The sequence below is a fragment of the Manacus vitellinus genome, unplaced genomic scaffold, assembly GCF_001715985.3.
Source record: "Manacus vitellinus isolate BGI_N305 unplaced genomic scaffold, ASM171598v3 scaffold_41_pilon, whole genome shotgun sequence".
Lineage (NCBI taxonomy): Eukaryota > Metazoa > Chordata > Aves > Passeriformes > Pipridae > Manacus > Manacus vitellinus.
The window spans coordinates 5,904,851-5,916,078 of record NW_021940545.1 but is presented as its reverse complement, the minus strand read 5'-3'; the positions used below and the strand labels follow the sequence as shown (position 1 = coordinate 5,916,078).

The 11,228-nt window shown below is 56.4% G+C and overlaps 1 protein-coding gene and 1 long non-coding RNA gene across 3 annotated transcripts; both read right to left on the bottom strand.

Annotated features, from left to right (window-relative positions):
* Positions 1–96: 96 nt before the first annotated feature.
* On the bottom strand, positions 97–6,710 carry LOC108640724 (mucin-1-like). Its single transcript, XM_018078585.3, has 5 exons — positions 3,823–6,710; positions 3,424–3,678; positions 2,503–2,659; positions 2,029–2,158; positions 97–1,294 (listed from the first exon to the last, which is right to left on the bottom strand). Exons 1-5 carry the CDS (start codon positions 6,708–6,710, stop codon positions 1,143–1,145), a joined length of 3,582 nt encoding a protein of 1,193 aa, XP_017934074.2. The 3' UTR covers positions 97–1,142.
* A 1,041-nt stretch (positions 6,711–7,751) lies between these two features.
* Positions 7,752–11,050, bottom strand: LOC108640738. Of its 2 annotated transcripts, none has more exons than XR_001921438.2 (3): positions 10,950–11,050; positions 9,722–9,884; positions 7,752–8,158 (listed from the first exon to the last, which is right to left on the bottom strand). It is a non-coding gene; the product is annotated as an uncharacterized LOC108640738 (long non-coding RNA). The 2 variants fall into 2 exon arrangements; XR_001921437.2 differs by lacking the exon at positions 10,950–11,050 and adding an exon at positions 10,599–10,792.
* Between the last annotated feature and the right edge of the window lie 178 nt (positions 11,051–11,228).

Here is an 11,228-nt window from a genome sequence, read left to right as displayed (position 1 = left end):
ACACAACGTGGGGCTGATTTCCTCGGCTCTGCTGCAATACAAAGGGCAATTACTACTTCTGCAGGGCAATTGTCTAATTGTCACGGAGTTTTGACCTGGAACTTTTAGCTCTGTGCCAGATCTTGAAGAAATTCTTGGAGGGAGACTGAGCCAGGGGGAAGTGTGAGCTATTTTCCTGTTACACTGACTGCAAGGCTTTAGGGAAAGAAGGAAAAGGTAAAAAGCCAGCCGGGCTCTGCAGCCTTTCAGGGAGAAAAAAAAACCCTACAAACATTAGAAGGTGATTGTTGCCAATTCCCTGCCACGCCCTAAGGTGTGATGCTTCTGGCACAGGTCCTGCCCTTGCCACCCCCACTCCCACCTGCTGGCACTCACCTGCCAGTGCAGTTTTGGAGCTGAGACAAGCCCAAGGGGACTCCATTTCCCTCAGGTTCAGGCACAGGCAAGACAAACACTTACTGCAATGCTCAGTTTTATTACAGAGAGTTCAGGAGAAGGTGAGGGAGTAGGGGAACACAGTCCATGGCTGCAGAGGGGCTCTCTGCCCCCCAGACCTTTCAGGGGTGCCCATTTCTGGGCAAACAGCTCCGGCCTCAGACACGTTCCAGGGTCAGTTTTAATGGCATTACAATACCCAAGTGGGGCTGTCATGCTGACCATTTACACCGTGGCCCCAAAGACAGGGAGATCCCTTCCCAGAGGTGCCTTCCTCATGCCTCACAGCTCCTTCCACACTCCAGGGATGCTGCTTCCTCCTTCCCCACCAGCAGCAGCTGCACAGGCAGCAGGAGGTCGTGGACAGAATGGAGAAGCCCCTGTTCCTCCAGAACAGAGGGATGTGAGGCTGGATCCCAGGCAGGGCTCTGCACAGCACCCCCTGAGCATCCCCCAGCTGCCCTCCCCCACCCACAGGGTCTGACAGCCCCTCCCTCGGCCCTTCTCTGCTCTGCAGTTTGTGGGCTCGCTCATGCAGAGGGAAAGGAGGGAAGGGGAGACGTGCCCTGGGCAGAGGTGGGACCCCTCTTGCTCCCTGGGTCAGCAGAAGCTCTACAGAAGCACTACAATGTGCAGGGCAGGACCTGTTCTCCCCTGGTCACTGCGGTGCTGGTGTGGGAGCTGCAGGACCAGGAGCTGCTCCAGGCTCACAGCCCATGGATGTCTCCAAAGGGGGGGTAGTGCAGGGGTTTGGATTTCTGCCTGTGGTGCAGCCAAAGGCTTATGAAGGCACTGCCCAGGACAGCAAAGCCAGTGAGGGAGCCCAGCAGGATGGGCAGCAGCACAGCAGAGCCAGGACCTGGAAACAGAGAGAGGGAATCAAGAATGAACAGGGTGAAGAGAGGGGAACCCATCTTCAGAGCATGCCAGGCAGGTGTGGCAATTCCTATCCCCAGAGCAGTAAATGGGCAGTGCCTTTTCAAACACAGCCCTCTGTACCCTAGAATGGCACCAGTAAATTGTCTTTGCATAAACAACTAAAGACACCAGAGATTTGGGATGGTGCCAGGGGATTTAAGAAGTCTCTCACGTTCATGATGCACCAGGTTCAGTGTCACTCTTTTCTAATACCTGGACAACATCTGATTGACATTAACCTTGACTCCTCCCATCTCATCTCATCTAAAACACAGGCACTGGAAGGAAGAATTAGTAAATATCTCTCACAATTGTTTTGATGACATTCCTCATTCTCAGTCAAAATACCACAACGTGCATGAAAAGTCTTTACAGATCCATTCTGCCTCATTTTCCTCCCCTTTCCTCCTTCTAAAGCTTCAGTTCCTTCAGAGGATGTGTTGGCTGTGTCTCCTGGCTGAAACTTTGTTGGATCTGATGCTGATTAACCATCAGGTTTGGGGTTTAGGAAGGCCAGAACAAAGGTGGGGAGTTGTTGGGGTATATTCTAGTCATAGCAGATGTCTGTCAAGAAAGCTGTTAAAACTAATGCTTTTCTTTTTTTTTTCAGCAGAAAAAGCTGAACAAAAACTACTCCAAGAGAGAGAGACAGAGAAGGCAGAAGAGGAGACCCACCTTCCACAGGTTTGTACAGAAACCTGTCCTTCATCCTCCAAACTGGGCCAAATGAGATGAGGTTGTGCAGGTTTCCATGGCTGTTCCTGTCACTGGGCTGCAGAACTGGCTCCACACTTTCCAAGCAGTCCTGGCAAGGACATGGAAAACTTCTGAAAGGGTGTTGGTGGCACCTGAACAGAACCTCCTGCCCCAGGAGCCCACAGCAGGCACAGATCTCCTCAGATTCCACCTTTTCCAGCTCTGCTGCCATTCCAAAAGCTGAGTTGCTAATCCTTGGACCAGCACATGTGTAAATCTGTATTCCCTGGCTCCCTTTCCCTGGGGATTAGCAACTACTGCTACCATTTCATGTCATTAACTCCCCTCCCAGACCTGAACTAAGGGACTTCCCGGGCAGGGGTGACCCTGGTGTGGTGGCTTTGGAGGCAGCAGATCCCCCCTCAGTGGTGCCAGAGCAGCCCCCCCAGGTACCTGCTCACATCCCTCCTTTCCGTGCAGACACACGTCCAGCTCGCAGTGCAGGTAGGCCACCGAGTGGTTCAGCATCTGGAACAGCTGGATGGTGAAGCTGGCAGCTCTGGATCTGCTGCTCTGCAGCAGCTGGATGTGCCTGCACTCAAATGGCAGCCTGGAGCAAAGGGCAAACAGGTTCAAATTGCAGCTGAGGGAAGGCAGGGAAGAGGGGGATCTGCTGGCAGGGGTCTGCACCAGCTCTGAGCCACAGCCCTGCCCTACAGGAACAAAAACCCCCAAATGTCAGCACTGCAGGCTGTGCCTGCCCTGCTGTGGAGGACACAGCCCAAGGGCAGCAGAACTGTTCCCTGGAGGCTGATTTTGGCACGAGCAGTGAAATGGCTGCTGTGCTGTGACAGCCACTCCCTGACACGTCTCACACCCCAGTGGTTTTGCAAACATCAGCTCAGGAATCCTCCCGTTCCCCTGTGCTCAGGTGAGGCCAGAACAGCTGTGAAATGCTGCTGGGGAAATGGGAGCCTGTGGAGAAGCCTGGCTGCCATCCCAGCACTGCTCTGCTCCTGGGATGTGCCATCCCAGCAGGAAGGGCAGGGATGCTGTACCCTGACACCTGGGACAGCACCTGTGGGGGATTGGGATGGCTTATCTACATAAGAAATGTAAATGATTATGGATGTGGGGAATTGGGATGGTTCATCTACAGAAATCCAAGGGAGATTTCTTCCCCTGAGGTTCTGTGCCTTATCAGGCCCTCGGTATTAATTACCAGGCTGAGGGAGCAGAGCACTCCTGGAGTTGCTCACACTGCTTGGAGCTTGCTCCAAAGAGCTCAGCCCGCAGCCACAGGACACAGGAGAGGGTTCCCTGAGGATGCCAGGGGAGGTGAAGCCCATCCCATCCCATGGGCTCGTGTCCCACCTGCGGAACAGGCAGCACTGGGCTCCCGGGGCCCCGGGGCTGGCGGAGGGGGTCACACAGCACGAGTGGATCTGCAGCAGGGGCTGCACCAGGGGCTGGCTGAGGTTGTCCTGCACGGCCACCAAGGCCAGGAAGGTCTCTGGGGAAGGTGCTGGAGGCCCGTGGGGCTCGGGGGCTGTGTCAGCAGCGGGGCTCAGGCTCAGCTGCACCGTGTAGTTGCCGGAGCCGCAGGCGTCGTCCCTCACCACGGCCAGGCTGCAGGGAAAGAGGGGGGACAGGGGAAAAGGTGAGGCACAGCCAGGCAACAGGGACTGCCTCGACCTGTCACTGCAGACCCTTGTAAATATTGACCCCACCCTTAAATCCCGCAGCAGGAATGACACGGAGGGAATGGATTACCCATCCAGGACGGTGAGCTCCGGCTGCAGCCCCCTCCTGTGGTGAGAGTCCCCCGGGGCGCTGGGCTGGGCATCCAGCAGTGTCACCAGCCCTTCAGCTGCTCCGTCTGTCACCTCCTCCGTCCTGCCCATCTCCTCTGCCTCTGTGTTCAGCAGCAGCCCCTCGGATGAGTCAGTGCCTGCCACACCCAGCAGGGAATCCCCCCGGGCTGGCACCGGGCTCCCGGCAGGATGTGAGGGGCTCTCTGGGCTTGGAAGGAGCTGGATCAGGTCTCTGGCTGGAAGCATCTCAGCATCACTGCCAGCTGCTCTCTGGAAGGCAGCAGAGTGATTGGTGACCTTGTTCCCAGGCCTGGCAGCAGAGACAGCCAGTGCTGCTGTGGGAGGTGGCCCGGTGGCACTCAGGGCACTGCCAGGGCTGGAATGACCAGGCTCCTGTTCCATGGTGTCCTCCAGGATCTCCTTCTCCAGAGGGTGTCTGGGGGACGCAGACAGGGGTGCCTGGGTGGGCAGGTGGCTGGTGGGGGCTGCATCTCCTTTTGCTTCGCCCTCGCCCTTCCCCACAGCGGGTGTGTTCACCCTGGGCAGCACCACGCTGGGATCAGGCTGGGGGGCTGCTGTGGGCAGGTGATGCCCTTTCTTGCTGGTGAGTGGAGCAGTGGTCTGAGCACCCTGGGCTGCAGGGAGAGCAGTCCCTGCTGGGGCAGCCTGGGGGGTGCCCTGTGTCCCTCGGGGCTGTCTCTGCAGGGCAGCTCCCGTGGGCACAGAGGGCTGTGCTGCACTCGAACCCAGCTCCTTCCCCAGGGCTGCTGGGGGTGGGTGCTGTGTCTGTGTGTTCACTGGGGCTGACAGGGACACACTCACCCCCGAGGATTCACCGGGTCCTGCTTTTCCTGCCCTCGTGCTGCTTTCAGTTGGCTTTGGGGTTTCTCCCGTGCTGGCCCGTGGGAACAGTTCAGTGGGAGCTTGGAGGGCTTGGTCACCTTCCAGGGCTGCCAGCAGGGGCACATGTGCAGGAGCAGGAGAAGGTGGGCGTGCAGCAGAGCTGGAACACACCCTTGGGTGGGTCACTGCAGCCCCAAGTTTCCCAGGAACCGTGGTTTTCCTTTGGATCTCTGTTGAGAAGGGAGCCTGCACTGGGGCTGCTGTTGGTCCCTCTGTCCTTACAAAGGGCTTGGGCACCATGGGAGTGAATTCCAAGTGGTGAGGGAGATCAGGTTGTACGGAAGTGCTGTGGGTTTGTGCTGCTGTAGCAGGCACAGGGACCCCTCCTGCAGGAGCTGTGCTGCCCAGGGCAGCCTCTCCGTGCTCATTCCCAGCTGGAAGCACTGGGGAAGCTGAGGACGTGCTGGGTACCACGGATGGCAGCAGCAGTGTGGTCCTTGGGAGCCCTTGGGACGTGGCCTGCAGAGGTTTGGTGCTTGTGAGCCCCTTTAGTGGGTGTTTTGTGGCTGCAGCTGAGCGTGAGGTCCCACACTCCACGCAGGGAGCAGGGGCAGAGCTCGGGGTGGTCCCTGAGCCCTGGCCAGGGGGGGCAGTTTGCAGTGTCCCACCGTGCTGGGCATGGCCTGCAGCCCCTGTGCTGCTGGCCACGGGCTGGGCAGGCACTGGGAAATCAAGGAGTCCCTTTGCTGGCAGTAAAGGAGTTACAGAATGTGGCTTTTCAGTCGTGGGAGACACTTTGGAGGAAGTGTAGGGGCTCTGCTGCGTGGGCAGCACTGATGGTGCCCCAGGGGAGGTGCCAGGCTCTGCCAACATCCTGCTCAGGAGCAGTAAATCAGTGCCCTTGGCCTCCTGGGAAGGGGGAGCAGGGATCTGCATCTCCTCTGGCATCCTGGGAAGGTGCAGGGCCTGCCCTGTGCTGCTCATCCCCATCCCTGGGTCCAGCAAAGGACCTAGTGCTGAGGTGGCAGCTTGGCCCAAGCCCACGGTGGCTCTGTAACTGGGATGAGTTGGCTGAGGAGTCACCTTTGCTCTCTCTGCTTGTTGGTTGGACACAGTGGACAGAGTGGTTTCAGATTTACTGGTGGGATAAGAGGAACTCGTTCTCCCGTGGCTGCTTTCAGGGGTGCCCACGTGTGTGCCCAGGTGGGTGGTTCTGTGGTCACCTTCCCCCTGAGGAAAGGGTGAGTGTGCCCTGTCCGTGGGCAGCAGGATGAACACAGGCCTGAGCAGGACCAGGCTGGAAGGACTCAGCTGGTGTAAGTCTGCCAGGTCCAGCGCTGAGGAATTTGACGCTGCCAGGATTTGCTGGACAGAAACCAGCCCCCCAACACTGGCATTTGGGAATGTCCTGGGCAGAGGGGACTCCTGCAGGGGTCGAAGGCATATCATGCCATCAGTGCTCTTGAACAGGAAGGACAGCTTTGGGGCTGAGGTGATGGTGAGGGGGTCTCCTCTGCCGGTGCTGAGGTTCCTGGTGGCTGCATCAAGAGCCCTCCTGAACTGCTGCACCAGAGCCTGTGCCAGCTGTGCTGGGACCTCACCAGGGACACTGGGCACCCCTGGGGCAGGGTGTGCTGTGCCTGAGCTGGGCTGGCTTCCCCCTGCACGGGGCGAGGGTGGTGCTGGAGCAGGAGCTGCTGGGCTGGCACTGTGCTGGCTCTGGGGGGCTGCAGGGGCAGAGCTGTGCCAGGGAGCTGCCTGGGTCCTGCTCTCACGGGCTCCAGAGGGGCTGGGCACTGGGCTGGCTGGTGCAGAACCAGTTCCAGCTGTCTGCTGTGGGAGACCTTTCCTTCTCTTGGAGTCTTCCCCTGTGCTCACCTGCAGTGTCACAGCAAAGGCCTCCCGAAGTACAGGGTGGGCAGGAACCCCCTGAGACCCAGAGCCAGGGGCTGGGGGGGAAGTTGTTGTTGTGTGAAGTCTCTCAGCAGAGCTGGGGATGCCCATGGGCTGCAATCCAGCACGAGCAGGGAAAGATGCACCTGGTGGCTGAAGCCCCTCCTGAACAGAATCCCAGGGCTGAAGGTCTGCATTCCCAAAGCCAGACATTCCAGGAGAGGGTGCAGACGTTACTTCTTTTTGCTCTTTAGTAGTCTGGGAAAGCTTTAATGCCGAAATCCCTGATGGGCTTAATGAGGATGAAGTAGCAGAAGCCTGTGGGCTCTCAGGGGATAGAGATTTTCCAGGTTTACTTGTCACCATCCCATGATCAGCATCTCCCTGCAGAGCTACAACTGTGATTCCCTGAGAGCTCCTGTTGCTTTCCTGGGCAGCAGGTTTGGTGCAGTTGAGAGCCCTGTCCAAAGACAGGGGCTGTTGTCCTCCAGTTGTGCCAACAGGCCCTTGAATTGGAGATGGACTTAACCCACCAGGAACTGGGGATCCCATCAGGAATGAAGAGGAATGGACGTGGCCTGGTGGCAGTGTCTGCAGAGCAGGCAGCTGGGTTGGGTGTCCAGAACCATTTGTTACAGCTGCTGTTGAATTCCTGCCTTTGCTGCCTGTGTTTTCTTCCTTCAGAGGCAAAGCAGGGGAAAGCTGAGTGGTCCTGGCATGTGTTGTGCTGGAATAGGCTGCATCCAGGCCCCCTGGAGCTGGCTGTGGTGGGACTGCAGAAGCTGTAATTCCAGCATCCATACCCTGGGTCCTCTCCAGGTGTGCAGGAGTCAGAGCTGCTGTGCTGCCAGGCTGGGCCTGGGGGGTTGTGTGCATCCCTGGGGGGGACCAGCCCAGCCCTGCACCTCCAGGAGCAACCCCAGCTCTGCTTGGAGATGGAGATGCTGCTGTTCCTTTTCCTGGAGGATGAAAATGGACTGTTGAAGTCAGGGGAGATGTTTTAGGCTTTGTCATCTCCATAAGAACAGAAAGGGAGGGGACAGCTGTGAACTGGGGAGAGTCCTGGTGTGGCCCCACACTGGGAGGGGGCTGGGGCAGCCCAGCAGCAGGGCTGGGACCAGCCCCAGGGATATCTCCTGGTCTCTGCAGGGACCTGCCTGGCTGCTCCAGAGCTGTGGTAGCCTGGGATCCTTGTGTGGAGACAGGGATGCTGAAGCTCCCCGAGAGCTGGCCAGGCCAGGCGTGTCCAGCCTGGGGTTTTGAAGCTGCTGTTTGTGTGTGCAGGGGCTCAGACACCTCCAGGGTCCCAGCCAAGCCCCCAGGCAGCAGAGCTGTCCTGTTTGCAGCTCTCCCTGTGGCAGCAGGGCTGGAGTCAGCCGTGGTTGCCTTGGTGGGATCAGCTGCTGGGCTCTGGAAGTGGAAGGTCACCCCATCCAAGTCGTCCTCTGTCCCAGGGAAGCCCTCGCTGGGCACTGGGCTGCTCTCAGCTCTGGGCTGGGCCCATCCAGGGAAGCCCAGGGCCAACATGTCACTGGCATCACGTTCACTCCTGGAGGCTCCTGAGGAACAGAAAACAAGCCTTTGGCCCTTTCAGTTGCCCAAGAACCTTGCACAGTTTGCAGCAGTTCCATGGAGCAGCTGCTGCCTGCCCAGAGCCACGGGGAGGATGGGCAGCTCTGGCACTGCCCTCTCACAGAGCTGGGACAGACCTGACCCTCTGCACCCTCTGAGGGACCCAAAGCATTCCCCAGCCAGGGGGGAGCCCTTGACCTTCCCTGTGCAAGGATCTAAACACCTGAAGGTGCAGGGGGAGGAAACCCTCAGGCTGCCCAAGGACAGCAAAGCAAGACTAAAACAGCCCTGAGGGAGCTCCCTCAGTGGCTCTGCTTTAACTCTCGTCCTTCCCAGCACCCCAATCCCATGAGGAGCTCCCTGACCCACGCTGGGTGACCAGCAGCACAAAGCTGGTTTGCTTTGACACAGAGCAGGCAGAACACAGCAACTTCTCCACCTTTATATTCTCTGATCAAAAGCAGACACTTTGCCAGTTTAAAAGGCAGACCCTGGGTTTAAAAGGTTGTCTTTTTGTCCACACATTTTTGCTGTTTTTTTTTCTCTTCACGTCAGAAGCTTTGACGTTCCCAAGTATCATTTCCAAACCATCGATTAAAACATTTATTGTACTTTCCTCTCCCAGAACTTTGAGCATCTTCCCCTGAGGCACCTGCCAGGAAACAGGCTGATCCACAAGCTATAAAAAGGTGATTATGCATTTGAGTGTTATGCATTTAAATTGGGGAGTTTTTGACAGAGGCAAAGCAGAGCTTCAGCAGATGAAATCCCTGGGCTTGGCATCCAGGTGTGGTGCCTCGAGATTCCAATGTCCCTGTGGACATTTGGAGAACCAGCACTGCTTTGAGGCAGCAGTGAGCAGGAAAAGCTGCTATGATGGAACTCAAAAAGCTGATTTATTGCTAAAAAAGGGAGGTAGGTTAACAGGTGATGGAGATTGGTATGTTAAATCTATAAAATACTTTACACTGGGGGTTTTGTACAAACAACTGACACTCCCATGGTTTAGCCCCAACACAAGTGATCTGTCTGTAAAGACAAGCACTTACTGAACTGAGGTCTTAAAGTGGTGAGAACAGCCACAAACACACCCTGCAGGGGGACAAGGTAATTTAAAGAAACACACCAAAACCCACAAAGAGAATAAAATCGTTAATCAGGTGGAGAATTCTTATCAGGCTTAAGATGATGAACTGTGGTGCCTGGAAAAGGGGATTCTGAACAAGGTTTCACCAGTTTGATCCTCAGTGCTGCTTGGAACTACTCTGGGAAAAGGGACTTTTTGCTCTGCTTTCCCCACCCTGAAGAGAAAATACCTATTTTGTAAGCTCAGGTAAACAGCACAGGAATGTCCTGAGTGGGGCCACAAACACCCCCCAGCAGAAAGCCCCCAAATCCTGAGCTGCACAGGCAGAGGGAAGCTGCTCCTGCATCCCAGAGTTGTCTCAGGCTGCTGGCACAACACTGAGCATCCTTTCTGTGCTTGCTGATAAGGGAGGAAACAAGGCAGAGAAGCAGCAGCAGAGATCAGAACAAAACACATCACTCACCAGACAAATCCAACAGTCCAGCTGCAATCAGGACAAAGATGGGGAGTTTTTCCTGCATCTCGTGAAGCAGCTCCTGAGTCATCCCAAGAAAATACATCCTGTCAGGAAGCAGCTCCCCGAGGAGTCACTGCTGCCTCCCAGAACTGGGCATTTGCTGGTTGCTCTGGAAGGGCAGAGTATTGGGTTACTTTATAAGAGCTTAGGCCAGACAGCAACCAATAACCTGTTCCAGAAAAAAAAAAACCTGCACCAATTGGAATCAATTGATTTTTAACAAAAGAAGAGAATGTGTTCGTGTGTGTTTGCCATCCAGAGATGGAAAAAGTGGCTGTAAACGGGAGAGGCTGCTCTACAATTCTAATTCTACCCAATAAGGGTCAGAAGGTTTTGCCAGTTTGTGCTGATACAAACACACTCAGGGATCAGCCTGGATCCCAGATGGAGACATTCCACTAAAGCCATCCACTCCTGCAGTGACCCCAGGAGATGGACACTGTGTCCCTGTGACCCTCCAGGCAGGGTGAGGCTCCAGAGGAGGAATCCAGCTGCTGGATCCTTTCTTCCCCAGGCCTACAAGCATTGGCAAAGTGTGTTCTCCACTCAGGAGCCACAGAGAAAAGCCACCACACGTCGAGGAGGTGACAGCACAGCAACAAACCCCAGCTGGCTCAGGGCAGCCTGACCTGACATTTGGGTGAGGGAGGAACGAGACCCACAGGGGAAGAACAAGAACTTAAACTTTCATAACAGGATTTAAACTTTCATAACAGAATTTAAAGTTTCCTAACAGCCAAAGAAGAGACCAGAGGCTTCCTGGGCTGATCACACACACAACCCTTTTTTCCTTTAGCCATAAAGCCTCAGAGTCCTTGCAAACCTTCCCCTGCAGACACAAGCAGCACACAGCAGGTATCTCCCAGTGCCAGGCACCTGCACAGACACACACAGCCAGCCAAACTCCTGGAGAAGGGCTGAGGGGAAGGAGAGAACAGTCACCCAGCCCTGGCTGCCCTGAGAGCAGAGAAAACATGAGCACGAGTCAGATAAGCAGCACAGTGACAGCTGGGAAAGCACAGTGAGGGACACTGGGGGTGAGGGATGGCTCTGGCAGGGGATGAGGGGATGGCTCTGGCAGGGAGCACCAACAAACCCTGATCCATCCCTCAGCAAGCTGCTCGAGTGGAGCCTGGGGGAGGACAGACAGCACAGTCCCAGCCCTGCCACTCACCTCCAGCTGGGAACCAAGGGCAGGTCACCTCGGCTTTTTCCCACTCTCTGAGTTGTCTGGGAGAGAAAATCACCCCGACTTTTGGCATTTGTACAGCCCCTGACACACAGAGCCCCGATTCCAGCCAGTGCCTCCACCCCAGAGCTGCCCCCAGCACTCTGTGCCCTGCCTGGGGCACTGACCACTCTGGGGAACAAACCCTGGGTTTGTGCCTGTTTGCACTGAACCCACACACAGCATCTGTCCCATGTTTGTCTAGGCAGGGTGCAGCTCAACGGC

Bases quoted from the DNA above. Each gene is read 5' to 3' on its own strand.
- LOC108640724 (XM_018078585.3), bottom strand. From the start codon at position 6,710: ATGGGCATCCCCAGCTCTGCTGAGAGACTTCACACAACAACAACTTCC. The intron at 2,159-2,502 runs GTACCTGGGGGG...TGTCCTTGCCAG, and splicing joins GAAAGGAGGGATGTGAGCAG to GACTGCTTGGAAAGTGTGGA. The intron at 1,295-2,028 runs GTGGGTCTCCTC...CTCTGTTTCCAG, and splicing joins TCTGTACAAACCTGTGGAAG to GTCCTGGCTCTGCTGTGCTG.